Source organism: Triturus cristatus, chromosome 3_2 (genome assembly GCF_964204655.1).
Source record: "Triturus cristatus chromosome 3_2, aTriCri1.1, whole genome shotgun sequence".
Classification (NCBI taxonomy): domain Eukaryota; kingdom Metazoa; phylum Chordata; class Amphibia; order Caudata; family Salamandridae; genus Triturus; species Triturus cristatus.
The window spans coordinates 504,990,947-505,014,394 of record NC_140584.1 but is presented as its reverse complement, the minus strand read 5'-3'; the positions used below and the strand labels follow the sequence as shown (position 1 = coordinate 505,014,394).

At 43.1% G+C, this 23,448-nt stretch overlaps 1 protein-coding gene across 2 annotated transcripts in view; it reads left to right on the top strand.

Moving 5' to 3' along the window:
- Window positions 1–23,448, top strand: part of GALNT18 (polypeptide N-acetylgalactosaminyltransferase 18) — a 1,553,208-nt gene that overhangs the window by 1,044,491 nt on the left and 485,269 nt on the right. For both annotated transcript variants that reach the window (XM_085648186.1, XM_085648187.1), the window contains exons 5-6: window positions 7,721–7,918; window positions 22,792–22,906. In XM_085648186.1, coding sequence (XP_085504312.1) covers window positions 7,721–7,918; window positions 22,792–22,906 — 313 coding nt within the window. The remainder of the gene's footprint in view (window positions 1–7,720; window positions 7,919–22,791; window positions 22,907–23,448) is intronic.

Below are 23,448 nucleotides of genomic sequence, written 5' to 3'. Positions count from 1 at the left end.
GTGCACATGGGGGGTACAGCATTTGCATGCACAAGGTGGTAGGCACCGCGCTGTGCCTGTCATATTGTGCATTCAAATGCACAACATGCATTTTTCACCTTGCGGTGGGTGCTGCTTGCAGCACCGCCCGCCGCAATGTAAAAAATACGGGATGTGCCCGCCAGTGTGGCGGGTGCATCCTAATGCCAACGGTGGGACCGCTGCACCTATGGCGGGCGGTCCCTTTAGCCGTTGCTGTGTCCGCCCGCCATCGCAATAGACCCCATAGTTTCTCTACTTTCAGTGGAATGGATGCTTAATTTTGGAGACCACATGACCAAGATTTATATATGATAGAATCGTAATTTTACTCGTAACTTAAAATCTACTGGTTCTGGCAATAATCATACTATCAGTTCTACCTATTGTAGAGCATAGTATACTACGTATTGTAGAGCACAGTAATACGTTGATTGTCGTCAATTTCGAAACCAGTCATCACTGCCATAATATGAGATGAGTACAATATTTATAAAGAGACAATCTATAAAAACTAAGGTCTGCACAGGTACATGAAACTTGTTAGTTCCATTGAATGTTCACAAATCATAGCCCCTTAATAGGAGGACATCTAGGTTAAGCACAATTTTTTGTGCCTGATACACCTCAAGCCTCGAACCTATAACAAGAAATGGCTCCATAAAATCTGATACCTTGGTTAATATTCCACCATAAACTCAAACTTACAACGAGACAGCCGGGGGAAAAATGGGAGAGTGAAACACCAAGGTCATGCTTCTTTAGGCATTATTGCCAGGTTGTCCTGGTCCTGTTATAGGGAAATGTTTTTCTGAGTCACAACGTTTAGTACACGTTCTGGACACACTAGTACCTTGAATAATCCTTTAATCTTCAGCGCTGGCCTTTTCTAACTTCATCATCTTTTCCAAGTTGAAAATGGGTTGTGTAGCGTCCTTCCCAGCCTAGGAGCTTGTGCTTCTTTTGTCTTAGGACCATCAACTGCCTATAACCAGAAGGCGGACCACTTGGGCAAGCATGAGAAATATTCAGTTCCAACAAGTCCACTAGTGTTCTTGCAGCTAGAGAAAAATATTCTCTGTTGCAGGGCTGTCTGCCATTTCCATCCTCAGGGGAGACATAGCCCAGTGTCCTATGAGCTTTCTGCCAAAAACGTGGCCTGACCCTCTTTAGCTCAGGGAGTTTAGGAGGATACGGGCAGCATCTATCTCTCGACAAATTCTAAACTGCAGCATTCTTTTTTAAATATCACTTGTATTAAACTGATTTTAATATCTTTTTGACAAAAATACCTTATTGCTTTTTGATGTGCTTAATTTTGCACTACAGATTATACTTTGATTCTTCATGTTCGCAAACATCCTATTGGTTCCAACTTAAAAGAGCAAGATACAAATGAGTTAAGTTGTTTGTGGGAAGAGTGATGGTGTGACCCTGTGTTCTAAGAAATAAACACTTCCTGTTGTATATTATAAGAAAATTGCAAGTCACTTCAGAGTTCCACAGCCTTATAAAGGAACTTAGCCTTCAGCCTCGTTCTTTATATGTTCACGGAACCTCTCCTTCATTTGTTCTGCTGAATGACTCATTCAAATGCATATTTATTGAGCTGAGAAAAAAAAACTCCATATACAAATTTAAGATATAAGGGAAAAAAAACGTATTACATACAGAGAGAGACACGCCACAGTCTGATTGCGGTCTCAATGCATGCGTATGTTTGCTTTTAAAAAAAAACGTTAAATTGAATTGTTTGAATTAAATTGTTCTTACCACCTGAAATTTGATATTCCTGCTGCTAAAATCTGGGGTGGTGGATCAGGAGCAGGGGAATTTGTCTCTAACACTGTGCGGCATCTTTTAAATCTTTTAAAAATTGAGTGTGAAACTGGTTTTCATGTTTTAAATCATTTGCACATTGAAGACACAATAACTCGCGTTACCGCTCCACGCAGATACCACCGCCAAGGGCCTCGCACTTCCGCTCTGCTACAGCCGTCTAGTGCCCAGGGGGGAAACAGCTGCTGCCAAGCATAGCTGATTGGTTGGCGGGCGGAAGGGGTGTAGCTCAAAAGCCACGCTGGAGCGGCCGCGCAGCGAAAGAGAGAGACACGCCACAGTCTGATTGCAGTCTCAATGCATGCGTATGTTTGCTTTTTTTAAAAAACGCTAAATTGAATTGTTTGAATTGAATTGTTCTTGCCTGCTGAAATGTGATATTCCTGCTGCTAAAATCTCGGTGGTGGATCATGAGCCGGGGAATTTGTCTCTAACACTGTGCGGCATCTTTTTAAAATTGAGTGTGCAACTGGTTTTCATGTTTTAAATCATTTGTACATTGGAGAGACAATAACTTGCGCTACCTCTCCACGCTGATATCACCGCCTAGGGCCTTGCACTTCCGCTCTGCTACAGCAGTCTAGTGCCCAGGGGGGAAACAGCTGCTGCCAAGCGGGGCTGATTGGTTGGCGGGCGGAAGGGGAGTACCTCAAAAGCCACGCTGGAGCGCCGCGCAGCAAAAGAGAGACACGCCACAGTCTGATTGCGGTCTCAATGCATGCGTATGTTTGCCTTTTTAAAAAACGTTTATTTGAATTGTTTGCATTGAATTGTTCTTACCTGCTGAAATTTGATATTCCTGCTTCTAAAATCTCGTGGGTGGATCAGGAGTAGTGGAAATTGTCTCTAACACTGTGCGGCATCTTTTAAATCTTTTAAAAATTGAGTGTGAAATGGGTTTTCATGTTTGAAATCATTTGTACATTGGAGAGAAAATAACTCGCGCTACCTCTCCACGCTGATATCACCGCCTAGGGCCTCGCACTTACGCTCTGCTACAGCAGTCTAGTGCCCAGGGGGGGAACAGCTGTTGCCAAGCAGAGCTGATTGGTTGGTGGGCAGAATGGGAGTAGCTCAAAGGACACGCTGGAGCGGCTGCGCCGAAGGCGCACCTAAGGCAAGCTCGTCTGCGCCCGTCTGCATCCGACCGGGGCCAGGGGCCAGAATCACTGGTCTTACTCGGACTTTTACAGGGGTAGAATTGCAGGATATTGCATCAGGGAGCCATGCCCTTAATATAGAGGCAGTAGAGAAGCTGAGGGCTAAAAATCTGCTGAGAAGCAATGAGGTGGGAGGACCTGTCACCTCGCGCACAGCCCCCCATACCATCACCACAACTAGTAACCCACTAGGTTTGAAAGTGGCAGTCTTTAATATGCGCTCCCTACAGAAGCACCATCTAGAAGTCTTTTCTCTCCTCCAGGATGGAGACATAGACATCTTAGCACTCACTGAAACATGGTTGGGTGACTCCTCGGTTCCAGATATCATCGCTGCCCTCCCAGGGAACTTCGATGCTTTCTGGCAAAACAGAGAAGCAAAGAAGAGGGGTGGGGTTGTAGCTATTCTGTTTAGCAAATGATTAATAACCACCAAAGTAGTAGCAGAGAGCATTGATAATGCAGATATACTAGGGGTCAAAATCTCACTAAAATCGACCTGCCTACTACTGCTGGTAGTATACCACCCACCACGGTCAACCCCCAGCTTCAATGATTTGATTGCAGAGGTAATCACGGACCTCTGCTCACGCTATAAACGACTTTTGGTAGCGGGTGACTTTAACTATCAATGGGATAAAACCCCAAAGGAACCACCCGCCAGCCAGTTTGAGACAGGAATGTGCACAATGTGGCTCCACCAACTGGTGGATGCACCAACACACTCAAAAGAGCACATCCTGGATCGCGTCTGGACATCGCAGCCATGGGCTAGGCTAATAGCCATCAGCCCTTGTGCATGGTCGGACCACGCACTACTTAGCTGTTGGGTTCAAACAGAGGGCCAACTTTCTCAACCACCCCCAGAGTGGAGAAAGTTGCGATGCTGGTAAAAAATAGAAGCGGAGAACCTAGTAGAAACCCTACACAGGATCCCCCACCCCCGAACCTCAAATAAGGCAATCTCGACCAGGAGAGTGAAGCCCTGACCAACACCCTACGCTGTGCTATATATAGTAGCACCAGAGCGAAGTGAGAGATAAAGGGAAAGGGGCCCCCGTTTAATAAGACACTGAGGGCATCGAAACAAAGACTCCGCCATACTGAGAGGAGGTGGCGGAAAGCCTAGGACCCGGCGGAACTGACAGCTTATAAATCTATGCTTACTGCGTATAAAAAATCCATCACTGTCAGGAAAACCGAGTACTACGAGGCAAGAATCATAGCTGCACCTAATAAGCAGAAAGAGACCCTTAGAGTTCTGAAGGAACTTAGCCAAAAAGCGGAGGTGAAATCTGCAGCTGTACCCCTAGACTGCAACACATTCCAGACCTACTTCTTCCAAAAATTCAGGGACATCATCTCCGAGATTAACACTACCGCCATCAATCAAGAACAACTCATCCAGAATCAGAGACCGCCCCCCTTTCGGCAAGAAACTCTCCACCTTCCCTATGCTGGACTCTATGTTGCTGACACAGCTGATTAACCGCACTAAATCAGGCTCCCCCGCAGACCCGTGTCCCCCAAGGATTTTCCAAATGGCCCTCCCCGGTCTGGAAAAACAGCTCCTTGCCTTATTGAATAACTCCTTGGAGACTGGCCACTTATCTTTTAACTTGAAGGAAGCCAGGGTCACCCCCTTCCTGAAGAAACCTGGAGCTGATGCCGCGAACCTTAAAAACTATAGGACCATTTCCCAGCTCCCTTTCCTGTCAAAAGCGATTGAACAACATGTTCTCAAAACACTCTCACTATTCCTGGAGGATAACCAACTGCTCCAGATGCGACAAGCTGGGTTTAGGGCTCATCACAGTACGGAACTGGTGATGTTGTCGGTCCTCGATGATCTCAGAATAATAAAAAAATGAGCAGCCTGATTTTATTTGATCTATCAGCGGCATTCGAATCGGTCAACCACACTCGGCTGTTAGACCGAATAGCGGATCTGGGCATTCATGAGCCGGCACACCAGTGGCTAGCCTCCTTCCTGACAGAGCGGTCCCAGAGGATTCAGCTAGGGGAGCGGGTATCAGATAGAGGTACTGGTCCCGCAAGGCTCCGCACTGTCCCCGCTCCTCTTTAACTTCTATCTTCAGCCTCTGGTGACAGCCCTTGCCCACATGCACTGCTGCATTTTTAACTATGCGGACGACACCCAGCTCATCCTCCAGAATGACAACTCCAGCGGTGCCCAGGACGTGGCACAAAAAATCATTAGCTTCACAGTGAACTGGATGACTGCCAACTCATTGAAAATCAACCCAGATAAAGTACTTGTCATCTCCACGAAAGATAACCCCTGGAGCGACCGTTTCTGGCCTCAAGAGCTGGGTGCCACCCCCACTCCACTACATGCTGTAAATAGCCTGGGCATAAAAATGGATTCAAAACTCTCCATGGCCAACCAAGTCACCACAGTGGTCGGAACATGTATAGGGCTTATGAGTCAATTACGAAAACTTGTCCCCCTTCTTTCAACTGCCTCGCTGCAAATGATCGTATCAGCCACGATTGTATCCAGATTGGATTACGGCAACACCCTATATATTGGTCTCCCTCAGAAGTTGACTAATAAATTACAGGTGGTGCTGAATGACGCAGCCAGACTGATCTTTAGGCTGCCAAGATGGTCCCACGCCTCCCCCCTGCTGTGCAAATTGCACTGGCTTCCAATAAAACAGAGAGCTAGACTCAAGGGCCTCTGTATCTCCCACAAAGCCCCGGCCTATATTAAAGACCGCCTGGTAAACAATGTTCCGGGCTGCACACTGCGGTCTTCCGAGACCTGCCGCCTGGCCACCCCGGGCTACAAAACTGCTTCCAAAGGGGGTCGAGCATTCTCCAACCAGCTCCCACAACTTTGGAATCAACTGCCAGATTACCTGCGCAAAGAACCGGCACTTCTCCCATTCAGGAAAGAGCTTAAGACGCTTCTGTTTAAGGAGGCATTAACTGGCCTACTATACGGCCATGCATCCGTGAACCATGACGACCTCTGGTAACTCTCTCTCAAGCGCTTATTGACCTGCCAGTGATTAGCGCTATATAAAAATCAGTTAACAATAACAATAACAGGTGCAGTCGCAAACACTTCAGACATTTCATTTTATGACCTGATTACAATGCATATGTGATCAGTATGAGTGTGTGTCTTCTCATTAATGCAGCAAAGACCTGCAGAAATATCCAGTACATCTTTTCAGAAATCAAGTTGTATGTACCAGTTCATGTACAGCTACTTGTAATGTATGTCTCCCTCTGCGAGATTGCTGTTTCGTTACCTTCCATCGTAGCATGTTTATTGTTATTTTATAAAATGCTATGTAGAATACTTATGCCAATGCTTTATCCTAGCATGTACATGTATAATATGGCTCTTCGAGCACAATGTTGGCAAAAACAATAAAATGTGTTCTTAAGAAAAAAGTATGTGTCCAATATAAAATTTTGAGAACTGATGGATTTGTAACTGAGAGCCACCAAAAATTTATATATGTCTTGTGAGCCCACCTGTCGGTTTAGCCACTGATTTTCAGTCTGAGGAAATACCATTTTCCTAGCAAGGCCAGAGAATTCCTACTTACCAGCCCGTGAAGTCAAATTCTGTCACTCTTTGTCAAATGTAATACTGAGAAAAAATTCTACCAGCTAAAACATTTATAACAGTATTTAGTGGAACTCCACCAAACCTGATTTTAAGTATTGCAAGTTGGGTTATCTAGCGACAAACTCTACACTTTCGTGATTAACAGACTAATATGTTCACCGCTCAAATTAATTCATATTTCCCTATACTTATTCATCACTAATCCTTTTTGGTTCCGGAGTAGCGTGCTACTCGCCGAAAATAGCGTCGACCCCTCATCTGGCGTAGTAAGCACTAAGGGGCATATCAACAAGGGCTTTATCTCTGCTTTTTTGGCTTTAAAAGCCAAAAAAGGAGAGATAAAACTAGCGCCCTATCAACAACAGGGTGCTAACATGCAAATTTGCATGTTAGCACCCTTTTACTCTACGCTTCCCCTTGCATCTCTAATGAGATGCAAAGGGGGCGTTCCAGAGTAAAATAATAGGAGAAATGTCGCTAAGCGACATTTCTCCTATTATCAAGAATGTCGCTAACCCTGTAAGAGACAAAAAAAGCAGCACTAACCGCGGTTAACGCTTCTTTTTTACGTCTGGTATTTTTCTGACTTAGCCATGATATCCTATCGAAGGAGGATATCATGGCTAAGTTTGCCTTTCCCTATCAACAAGGTAACGTGAGATTATTGCTGGGTTTCCAGCGATAATCTCACGTTAGCCTGTTAGCGTGGGGATTTTTATCGCTATTGAGATAAGCGTTGCTAATAGCACGCTATCTCAGAGATAAAAATTCACGCTAGCCGGCGATAATTATCCTAGCGCTAAGTGCGCTTAGAGATAATTATCGCCGGTTGTTGTTGATATGCCCCTAAGTAAATACAATTACTATTACAATCAGGTCACAAGTGAATGAAAAAAAAAATGATCTGAGCATAAGAGAGGACGCCATGTTCTGTTATTTCATCAAGGTAGCACATAAGTTTCATCACCCTATTTCAAAGTGCCAAGGGGCAGGCTCTCTGTCTGCAAAAGATGACACACGAGTTAACTACGAGAAAGAAAACACATGCATTCTTTCTTTATAAGCTTATATATTGGTACCCTTTTTCTTGCAGGGCTGAACCCGTGCTTACCAGGATAAAGGAAAACAGAAAACGTATAATTTCTCCATCATTTGATAACATCAAATATGACAATTTCGAAATCGAGGAATATCCCTTGTCTGCTCAGGGGTTTGACTGGGAGCTGTGGTGTCGATACCTGAATCCTCAGAAATCATGGTGGAAGCAGGAAAATTCAACTGCACCCATAAGGTAATAAAGGTCGCTGCCCAAAATATGGCATGCTATGTGCTGCCGCAGCAATATTTTACTCTGGTATTTTTTCTGAAGGGAAATAAAAAATCCCTTATCTGAAAATTAATATTTCATTAAGGTGGTGTCTACACTGGAGGTACTCACCATTAAAAAAACAGTCACACCTGTTTGTTTATGGCTATGTGTGAATAAAGTATAATTACATCTGAATAATTACTATGCAAATTCATCAATACAGCAAAACAATGATAACATTAATTAACTCATATAATTTTTCATTTGTATGCTGTACATAGATAGGTAACACAGACTATTGTAAACAGGTCATCAGGAGTCATGCCATTGGCTGTGGTTGGTAAGTGTGGTGAGAATCGGCAGCTATGCATCCCATCGAACTGTATGGCATACGAATAAAGTTATAGTGCACTGCACTCTGTAGCATATGTTCTGTAATTGTGCACGTTAATGATGATGCAAGGATCACCAATCTATTAAAAGGGCGTTGGTTTGTGTTCAAAAGGCCATACTTGTGCATACACTTAGTAATCAGTGCAATAACCATGGTAGGTGACTAATGCAACTATAATGATTCTGTATCATTAATTATCTAATAGGATGTGCCAGTGGGCATTGTTCTACAGGGTTTTTTTTGATTGAGGAGGGTGTGAACCATAATCAAGCAACAACCACAATCCTTTTCAGGGTGAACCAAAATTGTCACTATATTAACCTGTGCTTAACCCTCTGGTAGCTTGGTACCAAAGACAGTCAGGCTTAACTTTGAGGCAATGTGTAAAGTATTTATGCAGCACTCAAACAGTAAACAGGTATAGTGCCCATGCTGCTGTTCAGTTTGACAAACTGTTCTCAACCTTTTAACCTTTTTTAATATAGTTAGGAGTTAACGTTTGCAGCTTAGAACTCTTTAAAAAAAAAGTTTCTGCAGGTTGCTAGTGTATCATAACCTAGATATGTCTGATTTTCTGGGTGAGCACCAGCCTGATGTGGTATTTCCCATGGAGACATAGCTCACATAGGACTCCTCCTCAGACCCACTCCAAGTGACTCTGACCGTTTATGCCATTAGCAGGCTAGATAGACTAGGACAGAGAGGGGAGGTATTGTAATAATCTTTAAGCAAGAAATTCAATGTAACTTCTCTGAGCTTAGTATTGAGGGAAGTGAAGTGGCCCTCTTTTCTCTGGTACTGACTGGCAACTGTACATTGGCGGAAGATTTGATTTATCGCCCTCCAGGAATGCCACTAACTTTGTCACAACAGTAGCAGATGTCTTAGCTCAACTGGTACTCTGATATGCTAATTTTACAGTGGTCGGAGACTTGAATTTATATCTTGAGGATACATCCTGCACCCCAGCCGTGACAGTGGCAGCAGACCTGGAAGGCATGCAGTTGGTTCAACATGTTAAGTCCTCCACACACAACTTGGGGCACACTCTGGTTTCGGTTTTCTCTAAGATAGTTGACTTAGTGGTTAAGCAGCCCATTCCACTGGTATCGTATGATTACTGTGTCATCCCGGTTTTGATTCCATACAAGAATGCACTTGAAGTGGTTCAAGCGGCCTCAGTGGCGTGGATCAGGCACTGGGATAAAATATCCCATTTGGCATTTTGTGGTGCTTTGGTGACTAACCGGCTGAGTCCGGGCAACTGTATCAAGACAGATGATTCTCAAGTAGAAAATTGGATTAATGAAGCTTTGGATCACATTGCTCCTTCTGGAAGGTGCGCCTTTCAAGAACATGACCCTCAGCTGAGTGGTTTAATGCGGAGCTGCTAGCATAAAAGAAACATCGTAAATAGCTGGTGCGCCTTTGGTGCAGAGAGTATGATCTTGCTCACAAATATATAAGGATAAGGTAGCCCAACATTTATGACTTGTTTCCTGCTAAAGCTAGAGATGCTACTTGCTTGAACATATGGTTCGAATGGTCAGAGGACAACCCTAGGTTGAATAGTTTCAGACCTATTGATGTGGAAGAGTTAACTGCCATATTCGAGTCAGTAAAATTAGGCTCACCTCTAGACCTGGCTTCTCCAGTTATCTTGGAACAAGGTTTGGAGTTAATGCACCCAGTTCTAAATGAATTGATCAACAACTCCTTAAACTCTGTTCAGGTACCCAGAAGATGGAAGCATGCGGTGGTGGTTCCTCTCTTAAAAAGCCACGGCTGAATCCTAGCAAGCTGGAAAATTATCGGCCAAATTCGCACCTCCCACTCTTTTCCAAAATTACAGAGAAAGCCGTCTTTAAACAGATTTTGGCTTTTATAGAGAGCCACAACATGCTCCATAAAACTCAATCTGGGTTCCTTCCCACATACAATACAGAGTCTTCCCTGTTGTTGGCAATGGTCTATACGATGCTGGCGACTTGCCAGTGCTATTGATGTTGGATTTTAGTGCTGCTTTTGATATTGTTTGTCGCAATGTTTTGTTGTGGAGACTCTGGAATTCTGGTATAGGACACCTAGCCCTGTGATGGGTTGAGTCCTTTTTGTAAGGTTGCTCCTTTCAGGTGGCACAGAAGCCTTATCAGTCAAGAGTGCTCCCGCTGAAGCAAGGGGTGCCACAAGGCTCCTCATTGAGCCCATCCCTGTTTAACGTGTATGTGCACCCACTAGCTGAGATAATTGAGAGGTTTGGGTTCTCGATTATGTCATATGCTGATGACACTCAGCTTATTATCACTCTGTCAAAAAATGCCACCCAGATGGCTGCGTCTCACAGCCTCTGCCTGGCAGAAGTCGCAAAGTGAATTGACCTAAATTGTCTGAAGCTCAATGCAGGAAAAACAGAGATTCTGACCTTGGGTAACCAGGAGAATATTTAGTCATTGGCATGGTGGCCAAAGGATCTTGTCTCTGTTCTGGGAGCCAAACCCAAGGTTAAGAATCTTGGTGTCTGAGTGGATAATAAATCATCTTTTGACAACCAAATCGAAAGTGTTTTGGACTTCTGAAAATGCTGAGAAAAATAATGCATGCCTTACCAGCAGAGTCCATGAAGACAGTGATTCAGGTCATGTTAGTATCAAGGCTGGTCTACTGCAATGTGCTATAACTTGGAGTGACACAAAGTAGACTCAACAGATTGCAAAGAGTGCAAAACGTGACAGCTAGGCTCATTTTGAATCTGCCTAGATGGGCACCCATGAAATGTGTACTTAGGCCGCTTCACTGGCCTCCGGTGATACAAAGAGAGACCTTTGAAGCCTTATGCTTCTGTTATAAAGCCATTAACAAAAAAAGGGCCACGGTACCTGCAACCACTGGTAAGACTGTACATACCCCAGAGGAATCTGAGATCATCAAGGGAGCTGCTGGCTATTGTGCCCAGAGTAAGTAAAGCACGGATGGGTGTAAAGTAATTTGGCTTCTTAGCACCTAAACTGTGGAATTCTCTGCCTTTAGCAGTTCAGCAGGCCCAGTCAGAGAAAATATTCAGTAAGAAACTTAAAACTTCATTCCTTAGGTCAGGAGGTAGGGGGGTTTGAGAACTGCACTTAGATGGGTGAGCTTGGTACCAAGGTCTGGGACACCTCTCACAAGGTACCTATGCGCTGTAGAAATATTATCATTATTAATATTATTATCATCAATAAAGGGAAAACACAACACAAGAAAAGGCCTACACCAATATAGAAAAATAAAATACATTTTAATACATAAAATGATATCAAAATGATAAAAATCCAATCAGAAGAACTGGAGATATGCAGTTTCAAAGCTTTAAGTAAAAGTAGCTCCAAAAAGCTCATAGTGCCAAATGGGGTTATCTGGTTGAATAGGACCAGGACCAAGTTACAAGTTCAAGCTGACCGCAATCGAGCGCAGGCTGGGTGGAGGAGTAAGCTCCCTGGGCAATGTACCTGGTTGTACTTGGACTGAGATGCAAGGTCCTGTGTCCAGTTGCCTTGGTTCCGATGGGACTGCCGATCAGGAGTTGTGAGATGCTGCGTCAAGTTGTAATGTGCTGCGTTGGTTCCACTGAGGCTGCCAATCAGGAGCTGCATGATGCTGAATGAGGGATTCTGTGCTGAGATGCATCACGATGCATTGGATCCAGTGAGGCCACTGATCAGGAGCTATGAAGTGCTGTGATGTGAGGTCCTGCATTGAGCTGAGTCCATTTACGTTGTGCTGCATCGCTTCTGAGGGAACCCACAGTTGATATAAGAGAAGTACACTCTGAGGCCAGCCAAGGGTCTAGGACCTGTGGACACGTCTTGGGGATCAGAACTTACTCAAGCAGAGACCAGCAGCATGGCACAGGCAAGTCCAGTTGAGTCTAGGCAGCTGGGAAGATGCAGGCAGGTCTCTGGAGCCTGTTATGTCCTTATAGCTCAGAACAGGTGGCCAGGCTGCTAGCACTTGGAGTCACTTCGATGGTTCTGGGTTCGGAAGCAGGTCCAGTCTTCCTTCCTCAGGGAGCAGGGCAGTCCTTATTGTAGCAGGGCAGTAGGGCAGTCCTGCCAGCAGCAGCAGGAGAGAAGAGAAGTCCTTCTTCTGAGCCTTCCACAGGTACAGAGGTAATCTGGAGAGTTGGTCTGAGGGTCCAATATTTACACCTGGTGCCAGCTTTAAAGTGGGAGAAACATCTAGACTTCCCCCGTTTCTGGTTCTAGAATTTCCTTCCTTCTCTTGCCCTGGATCGGAGTGGTTTGTTGTGTGGTCTGAAGTCCTTTTTGAGTGTGCTGAGGCAGCTCCTATTGAGTGCAAGTGTTTTAGGTGACAGCACTGCCCCTCCCACCCTGACAAGATGGCCCATCCTGACAGCACCTAGTCTGGGAGCAATACACAAAAGCCAACTGCCCATGTACCTAGTCATGTGACCCGTGATAAAGACTGCAGGCACCAAGCAGTTAGGAAAAGAAAATGTTGACTTTTTAAAAGTGACCTTTTTAAATTGTTACTTAATATCCAACTTTACCATTAAATGAGAGTTTTAATTGCAATTCATTTGAGGTCAAACCTGACATTCATACCTGCTCCCAATCAAAAGGTATCACTTGTTGAATGTAATAAGGTAACCCAATGTTATCCTCTGGGAGAGGTAGACTATGCAGTACAGAAAAACACATGTAAGAGTTTTCCACTACCAGGACATGTAAAACATTAAAGTATATGCCCAGTGACTTATATGTATTAAAAAGGAAGGTTTAGGTCTTACAAAAGGATTATTTTGCCAGTTGGAAATGGCAGTGTAAAACTGCACACATGCTGCTGTGGCTGCCCTGATGCTACATAAGTGGGTGGCACAATGAGTGCTGAAGGGCCACAGTAGTAGCATTTAATATACAGGACCAAGGTACATGTAGTATCACTTTACTAGGGACTTACAAGTAAATTAGATGTGACAATTGTGTGTAAGCAAATGTTCAGAGGAGTGAGCACAAGCACCTTAGCACTGGTTAGCAGTGGTAAAGTGTGCAGAGTCCTAAAGCAAACAAAAAATGAATTCAGCAAAACAGGAGGGATGAGGGCAAAACATTTGGGGGTGACCCTGCAGAAAAGGCCAGGTCCAACATTTGGTTTGCCATGACCCAGGAGGGCAAAGTATCCAAGACTTGTGAATGCAATTTGTGCGATGCAGATATATTATTGCACATGCCTAATGGGTATATGCCCTAACTAGAGTTGTGTGTGTTAGCTCCTACATTCAATAAGGTCTGAGTGGATTATTGTATGTAAGTTAAGAGGGTAGTCCCATAAAGTTTGCATTGAGGCAGTAATGTCTGCATGAACTGAGGTTATTACTGAAAATGTGCGTGATGCCCATGTGCTGTGCATTTGAATAAATATGCATGTTGGAATGCATAGACCCTAGAAAATCACATTGCCTTGAAAACCTAATGAGATTCATGTTGATTAGAGTTTGCTTTTAGGTGACATTATTTATGCAGCAATTTCAATTGCAGCCTAAGAAAGAATGGATATGGATAGTATTGCATAGCAGCCATTTTGTTAAGGGAGGATACTGAGAGCTTAAAGTGTGCTTATGGTTGCAGCAAATGTAGACATCTTAAGTGCCTAACAAAAATGAATGAGTCATCAGGTAACTCAACTGGTGCTATGTAAAGCGCTCTGATACCTGATACCTTTGGGTCAAGTTCGCGCTTTAGAAAAATCCATAAAAAATAAAAATAAAATAATAATTCCAGCAAACTCCTTTTTCTGTTGAAAAGAATATTGATCATTTCTGAACTTGGATAGCACCTCCTGTCATGTAAATGGATTTATTGCCTGTGCCTGTTGTACAAATCCTTAATCTTGGTTCTGCATGCAGTCGGCGCTGTATTCCCTGTCAGTTTATACTAAATCTATTATTCAAATGAAATGAAAATCACATCCTAAGACTTGCTTCAGGCAATGCATTAAAGCATTAGCTGTTATTTGATGATGGTTAGTCTTTAGGATTATAAAGCATGGTAACTTCAGTAGGGTGAGGCAGGATTGTAACCAGAGATTTAAATGTGTGCCTGTCAATTCTGAACTCAAGACTGAAACCTTTTAATTAAATCCGATGGCTGGGTTTCTCCCTTGACTGACATCTGCATTCTTCACAAATCATGTTAGAATGTCAGAAATAGTGCCATAGGTGCATGAAGTGGATTACATTGTTTTATTTAACACAAGTGGTATTATTGAAACACAAAAAATAGGAATCTGTTAGAAATGGGGTCTCTAGTTGGCAGCGGTCTGCATCCCCATGCCCAAGTAGGGACCCTCCCTCTAGTCAGGGCAAGGGAGTCACACAGCTAAGATAACCCCTGCTCACCCCCTTGGTAGCATGGCATGAGCAGTCAGGCATATCTCAGAGGCAATGTGTAAAGTATTTGTACACACACCACACACACATCGCACACACACACACACTAACACAGTTAAAACACTACAAATATATTTAATTTTGTTACAATTATATTTAATATTTAATATTTTTTATATAGATTTTTTTATTTTATATTTATATTAAAGTTGATATTTTATGCATTCATATTTTTTACATCGATATTTTTTAGTCGATATTTTTGTACTTACTAAGTATAGGAGTCGATATTTTTGTTGTCTATATTTTTTACTCGATATTTTTTACTTCAATATTTTTCACATCAATGTTGTGTCAGTGAACCGTCTCTGAGAGTTTTAACATGAGACAAGCTCAACTGAAGCCCTTTGAGAACCTTGGAAGCAAGATACAGAAAGCAAAGTCCGGTCCTTTCACTCCCAGTACAGAAGCAACAAGGCATCAGGTCAACACAGCAAAGCAAACAGCAAAGTGGCAATCCCTCCTGACAGCTTCTCCAGCCCTTTCCAGCAGAATTTCCTCAGTCAAAAAGTGTTCTGATTTTGAGGTGTCAGAGGTCCAATACTTAGACCCCTTTCTCCCTTTGAAGTAGCCCTGGGCGGTGAACTCCGCTCTGCTCGCGGAGTTTGCGGAGTTTCACGCACTCTGCGTTATGCGGAGCCCGTGGAGTTCCGAAAAACTCTGCTTCACGCAACGGAGCACAGTTTTTGTCCTCGCTCGCTTTCACCAATGTCAAGTTGGCGAGCGCACGCGTGGAAAATCCACCTCCCGGCGAGATTTTTCCTCGTTCGCCAACATCAAGTTGGCGAGCGCAAGCATGGAAAATAAACCTCCCAGCGAGATTTCTCAATGCGGGGGGCGGGGGGGGTCAGGTTTCTCATTGCGAGTGGTCGCGTATGCTTACAACCGCTCGCGTTGAGAAGCTGCCCGTTTGCGTTGAGAAAGCTGCCGCTCGAGTAAAAATCTACTTGAGCGGCAGAAAAGGTAAGCTTGTGCTGTGCAGGGTGCTGTTCACAATGATTGCACAGTGCAGACAAGCATCCAGCACTGTGAAATCACCGCGAACGGCATTTTTCTACCGTACTACGCCGCTTGCAGAGCTCCGCGTAGTGCAACAGAGTTTTTTTTGCACTTCGCGTAGTGCAACTCCACAAACTCCGCCCAGGGTTACTTTGAAGTAGGTAAACTTCAAAGGAAAGTCTTGGTAGTGCACAAGGCCCTGCTTTTCCCTGCCCTTGCTCCTGACACACTACGGGGGGGTGGAGGCAGCTTTGTGTGAGTACAGGCACAGACATATTCAGGTGTCAGTGACAACTTCTCCCACCACTCTAGCTCAGGAAGGCCCATCAGCCTGGTGATGGCCCATCAGGATATGCAAGGCACACCTCAGCTTCCTTTATGTGACTATCTAGAGTGAATGCACAAGAGCCCAACTGTCAGCTAACCCAGACGTGTATTCTAAAGACAGGTAGAGGCACAGAATGGTTAAGCAAGAAAATGCCCACTTTCTAAAAGAGCCATTTTGGAACACGCAATTTAAAAACCAACTTCATCAAAAGATGTGTTTTTAAATTGTGAGTTCAGAGATCCCAACTTCCAAATCGCAATCTGCTCCCAATGGTAAATTACACTTTAAAGATATTTCAAGGCAATCCCCATGTTACCTTGTGGGAGAGATAGTCGCATGCCTGTACAACGCATTTTGTTTTAAAGGTATGATTGGTAAAGGCATGTGCGTGGTAAAGATTACACATGCCCCTGCCCTGAGCCCCAATGCACGGCCCCCAGTCCTGAAATCGACCCCGATCCCAGCCCCAAAAATACCCTAGCTCCCTGCCCTGAGCCCTGAAACCAGCCCTTGCCCTAATAATGACCCCCAACCCCATCCCTAAAAACACCCCTGCCCTGAGCCATAAAATCTAGCCCCCAGCCGCAAAAACTACTCCAACCCCACCCCCTAAACAAAGCCCCGCCCTGAGCCCTAAAACCGTCCTCCAGCCCTAAAAGCCCTACTCCTCAAGCCGTGTCCCGATCCTTCCAGTTCCTTCCATTCCTCTCCATTCTCATCCGGGCAGGAGGAAGTCCCTCCAAGTCTCGAACACCCCGCCCATTCTCTCTGAATCTAGAGCACAGATTGCCTTTACCATGCATATGCCTTTACCGCTTTTACACCGAAATTCATTGTAAAGGCATGCATGATAAAGGAATAAGCGTGGTAAATACATATGCGTGATAATGCTTCTGTGATAACGGCACACATGGTTGTGACCGGGTTGTTAATGCCATTTCCCTTAAAACTCACACTCACATGTCCTACCTTTTGAATACACTGCACCCTGCACATTGGGCTGCCCTGGGCCAACCTTTCGGGGGACTTTCATATAGTAAAAGTCATGGTTTGGGCATGGCAAGTGGATGCACTTGGCAGGTCGAAATGGCAGTTTGAAACTGCACTCAGACACTGCAGTGGCAGGCCTGGGACATGTTTGCAGGGCTACTCATGTATGTGGCACAATCAGTGCTGCAGGCCCACTAGTAGCATTTGATTCACCAGCCCTGGCACACCTGTTGCACTTTACTAGGGGCTTACTAGTAAATAAAATATGCCAATCATGGATAAACCAATCAGCAATACATTTTAGACAGAGAGTATATGCACTTTAGCCCTAGTTAGCAGTGGTAAAGAGCCCCGAGTCCTAATACCAGCAAAACAGGTCAGAAGAAATACGAGGAAGAAGTCAAAATGTTTGCGTATAGCCCTGCAATGGCCAGGTCCAACAGAATCCCTCATCATTGTCTAGGAAATTTGGGGAATATCTTTACACCTTTAAATGCTGAAAACAATTAGAAACGATGTCATTTCTTGCTGAAATCTTAATTTTAATCTGAACCAAAATGCTCTGAGATAACTAAACATATTCGTCCTTAATGCTAAAATGCTCCAGGAGGCGGCTCAAAGATGTAAGCCATCTAAAACTGTATTAATGGCCGCTGTGCTAGCAGTACTGTGACTCAGGTGCAGATTAAACATACCTAACCCAGAATCTTGCACAGCAGTATAGTAAATCATGTTTTCCCAGTCTGCAGTGTGGATCTGTAGTTGTCTGTGCAACTGCTTATGCAGCCCCAGAGGGTGGCAGTCTCTATCATTACGTTCTTAAACATGCTCGGATAATGCACACATCCTGAGGGTGCTGCCAGCTGCCACCTAAGAATCATGGTGCAAACCAGGCTTTGTCCCTCTGGTTGGGTTGCTTGTAGATGTCCCTATGGCAGGTCACAGGTCAGGACCACTTTCTGGAGTGTTTATATTTTGTGACCCTTCCCGAGACTCTCTTTTGGGTTGGCGAGTGTTCCATAATTCCAAAATACCCAACTATGGAGTCCCATGCTGGAATGACAAATGTTCTCAAGCTAATGATGTAAAATCCCTTAACTAATACTATCTGAACTCAATCCTAAACCAATTAGGAATGGCCTCCGACATTCTCAGCCTTGGTAAAACACTCGAGACTTTCTTGTTCACAAGACACCGGGCTTGAAAGTTCACTAGACTGCTCCCTCCCTCCCCACATTTCCGATATAGTATTCTGACTGATACTGAACTATTTTCTGTTTGTCAAATGCTCTGCAGTAGCAGACTCTCCTCTGCCAGATGTTTTTTTCTCTACCCATGAGCTATTTTCCTCTGCCCTTCTCTTTCTTATCTTATCTTCTCCTTGCCATTAAACCCCTTGGCTCTCTTCAAATAGATTTTGCTGGATGTTCCCTGTAATCATATTTTCCAATATGCAGTTCATACTTGTGCCATGCAGTGTTCTAATACCGCTTGTTTGAAGCAGCGCTTTAGAAAAACTTTGTAAATAAATAAATACATAATTCTGTAATAAGTAAAATGTTGGTGGCTCTTATTTAGCTCTTATCATTTTAGTATCCTACTGAGCAGTATCTTGACCAGGTATGTTTTCTCTACAGCTAGGTGAAGTAACCTGGCACAGTGGGGCTCAATACAGGAGGTTCATTTTAGATCTAGTAAAGAACAGATTAGGGGGGTCACGGACAGAACGTTTTATGATTTTTGGTGTTTTATTGGTAATACCACAACCAGGCAATGTATTGTTATTTTTCAATTTTTTTACTGCAGTAATACATCTTTTTTTAAATTCAAATGCATGGTAATCCACCTGTCACACCAATGGCAAGATTTCTCAAATGTCTGACCTAATATCATTTGTGTAGAATGTAGATGTCAGTCATGGGAGAATGTCAGTCATCAGCTTTAATGAAAAGGGGTCATTTATGAGAGCAGACTGTGCATGTACACATTTCAAATCTATTGTTACACTCCTGCTAATCCCCAAATTCCATTAACATATTTTATAATCCCAGTGAGTAGTCAGGAGCAAATAAGAGCCAATGCTTTTGTACACTGCCTGAAGCAGGTTTTACAATGTAATATCCAATTCATTTGAATATTAGATTTAGGAGATATTGGTAGAGAATAATGCAACGCTCAATGAATGCAGAACTGTGAAAATGGATTATTTAATATTTTAGGATGTTTACATTTGCTACAACCATAAGCAGCAAACCTTAATTAGGCCTTCATTGCCCTCCCATGTTTACTTATCTAGTTTAGTATTTATTTATTTATATATGTATTTATTTATATATTAATTCCTTTTCCCTCCACCCACCACTTGGGTTTGAAGCTTCAGACAATTCACATTTTAAATTAAGGCGAGAGTTCATTTAGTTGCCAAATTTAAGAGACCTTCACACTAAATTCTCATATCCAATAACTAGATGATACTGATTTAGATCCCTTTCATGAAAGCACATTTATCTCCTCAGGTAGCACAGCTGGTTAATATGCTAGCTGCTGTCATCTCCGTGTAGTCTGTGGGTTATGATGACATCCTGGCAACGCTGGCCTGCCTCAGTATTTCATAGTTCTGAGGTCGTCAAAAGGAGCATAAAGTATGGAGGGCAACTAATCCATCTGCTAAACACACTCACTCAATCAGGGCCTCCAGTTCCCTCTCTGCAGCCTCTCGTTGCACCACCATCAGCATCTGACTATCTAAGGGCCTCCAGCGCTTCAGGTCTCCCAAATGCACTCCCTTCCTCGTTAATTTTCTCTGCCCCAACTGAGCGACCTTTAGGCTCGTGCTGCTTCTTAGATAATCATGTTCTCTGTGGTGGGTCAAACCAGCTCCTTAACAGAAATACAGGGCAGGCTTCAAGCACCACTTCAGTTGCTGATTAAGCGTCTCCTGGCTATTCAGCTAAAAGAGGTATGCCACTCATAAATGTATTGAGGCCCCTGGATGCTGAGCTAAGGCAACAGCAGGAATACCGGGAAAAGAAGCTGGTTCCCAGCATTCTCTACTCTCACCATCCCTTGTTGCTTACCAACTGTGGGGCAGATTTACAAGCCCCTTGAACCACTTTAGCGTCACTTTTAACATGGGAAAAGTGACGGAAATTGGCGCAAGGAGCTTGTACATTTGCCCCTGTAAACGCCATCTTCCCGCTAGATGAACGCCGCCAAGCTGAGCCAAGCTGAGGAGAAATCTTTCTCTTCAAATAAAATAAAATGAATTAAATAAATACTCACTATCTAATTAACTGCTTATTTATTCTTTCTGCACTCGGCTGGAATATATATTTTAGTTCCATCTATATTTCCCTTTTCTTCACAACGTGAATCAAGTTGTCACTTCAAAGTATTTCCCAAAAAATATAGATTTGTTTTCTTTTAATGTTAAAATGTAGCCATATATATATTGCTTAGTTTAAAAAATATATTATTTAAGGAGACCCGAATGGAATGAGGCTGCATACCATATGTCGGGCTCAAGAAAGGTCTCCAGAAATGCACAATACATTTACAGCTTTCATGAATAACTTACTGTAGTATAGTATAGAAAAAATAGTGAAAATATACTTCTGCTGTGATAACTTGGATGTCAGCTTCCATGTCACGTCTTTCTGTTTTCGTATGCACACACTGCTTGATAAAATGTATTCTATTAAATTAAACAATATTTCACCTTGCCGCCATGAAAAAGCCAATATCTTATGCAATTTCAAATAAAATTGGAACACCAGAATGGCTAGATCAGCCTTCAACTTTTCTGATCCCTGATGGTTAATAATAATTGAATTTAAAATAAAAATCTTTCTGTAAAAGGGCCATGAGATAACAAGATTCTTATTGCAGGGCACCACAGTTCAATGTTATAGCAGCTTCTTGCAAATTTTTGAAGGAGATATTTATAAGAACGTTTTTTAGTTCAATGCTGCAGAAAAATAGATAACAGAAGCAATTGTATGCAACTTAACTGCCATGATAGCAAATAAACCTAGTGATATAGCTTGCAGCAAATGTAGATATATACATTTATAGCGGCTAGATCAATCTGCCTTTGAAAGGATTATTGATCCACTCTGAACCTCCATAACACCTCTGGCTATTTAGGATGACAGATTGCTCTTGGCTCCTGTCGAGAAAATACAATACAGCTCTATTTGCATTCTCCTCTAAACACTTCATTTTCAATTTCTTCTCCATTATTTATTTCAATGAAATACACATATCCTTACAAGAGCTTTTTTAGGCAGCTATAGATAGTGGCCACAGTTAGTGTCTTCTAGTTAGTTAGTTAGTTTCTAAAACATGTCTGTGTCTTTGCAACGCACCGAAATGGCACCAATCACATTTCAAGTAAATTGTATGTGTTTGCAGAAATGCAGTTATCTCACTATTGCATTGTTCCTACATGCTCATTTGTTTATATATTAAGAGCTTATTCTAATATAGATCATGTGTTTTATTACAAGAATGGCAGTTTACTAGTGAGTACTTTCTTTTAAGAGCCTAATGCATTTTCTGATATGGACTCTTGATTAACTGCTGCTGCATCAAGTGGAATATAGTTTTAAATTACAAAGCATTGTAAAAGGAATGCCCAAGATGGCAATATGGTCATAGTCTAAACTATATGGTCCCTTTCTGATAAGGAAAAAATACCTATGTAAAGGATGACATATTTACATGGGTGTCTGCAGAAAGTTTTTCGGGGGGGGGGGATAGTTAAAAGAATTTAAGGATTGCGCTGCCGGTATTGTACCGGCTTCGCGATCTTGACATTTTTATTTTAGGGCAGTGAACAATCCACAATCCAGGGGAGGGGGTGGGGGGATGGGGAGGCAAGCGATCCCCCTTGCCCCTCCTTACCGTCACCCATGCCTATTTAGCAATCCATTCAGTCTCATTTGGAAACCCTACGTGCAAAAATCGGCATCTCATGCTTTGCAGCAATTGTCACGTTTGCTGGTTTTCCACTGCACGATTTCCAACAGGTGTTACCAGGCAGAATTTGTGTGCCGACAAAAACACATCTCTCTGATATTTTGCACCTTGCAATGGGTGAAAACTTGGTCTTGATCTGCAAGATCCCTGAATTTGTACTCCTCCTCCCGAGGGTCATTCATACAGGGAGAAACTAGTAAATATGGGGATTTAGGATTACAAGTGGTACATTGGGTTCCATTGGGAAATTAGGAATTAGTAGGGGATTTAGTAATTCCATATTTGCTACTGTGGTTAACTCCTTGTCCCCCCCCCCCCCCCCCCCGAAGTTTCACTTGGATATTTTGATATTTTGAGCAGATGGAGTCCCTAGGGGAAACTTACTTGGTCAGCAGAATTACCATGGCTCCGTGTGCATGGTAACTCTTGTTAACAGCCCCATCGGAATTATTATGGCACTTGTAATCGCAGGATTAATGTTACTTTTCCCCATTCTTCGGTGTGGAACTCAGAGACAAGCAGCAATAAATCGCTTCCTAAAAACAAAACCCAGCAGCATTGTTAATTTTGTGTATGGTATTATTGCTTCAGTTTAGAGTGGAAGACAGAACGATCCCTTAAGTAAGTGTCATTTATAGGATGCAAGTTAAAGTAAGGCATCTGGATTGCTAATTCATAACTGATTTCTGCTTTATTTCTTTCTCTTATGATAAATACAGAAGCCCTGCACTTATTGGATGCTTCATTGTTGACAGAGAGTACTTTGAAGAGATTGGATTGCTGGATGAAGGACTGGAGGTCTACGGGGGAGAAAATGTAGAGCTTGGTGTTAGGGTAAGAAAGAGCTATCCAATTAATTTGACATGTTTATGTACATACTTTATTGTGTTTGCCTACCAGGCCCACATTGACCACAACAATCTCCTTCAGGCATATCAATCAATCTCCTACCCCTGTTCTGGCACTGAGACTGTGATTTATAAGTAATTAATGCCACCCCGAGGAACAGTGAACCTGCCTATTGGTTCTCCTTGATATTTTAGCAACTGTTGACACTGCCGATAACCAAATAAATTTTAATACTATCTCTGACTGCATCCATTTTTAAAGCACTCACCAGCTGGTTCATACCATTCCTTGCCGATGGACAATAAATATGCCTAAAAAAACTCACAAAACACCAATACCTCTATAGGTTAGTGCAGAATGTCCCCAAAATTCCATTCATGCTCCACATGAAACCCTGGGGATTCACCCTAGCAAACATAAGACATCACACTTCCTTAGTACATTGCCAACATACAGCCATATTTTGATGTGTCATTTGGCACTGCATACACACACTAAAACACAGATTTTAAATCATTCGGTTGGAG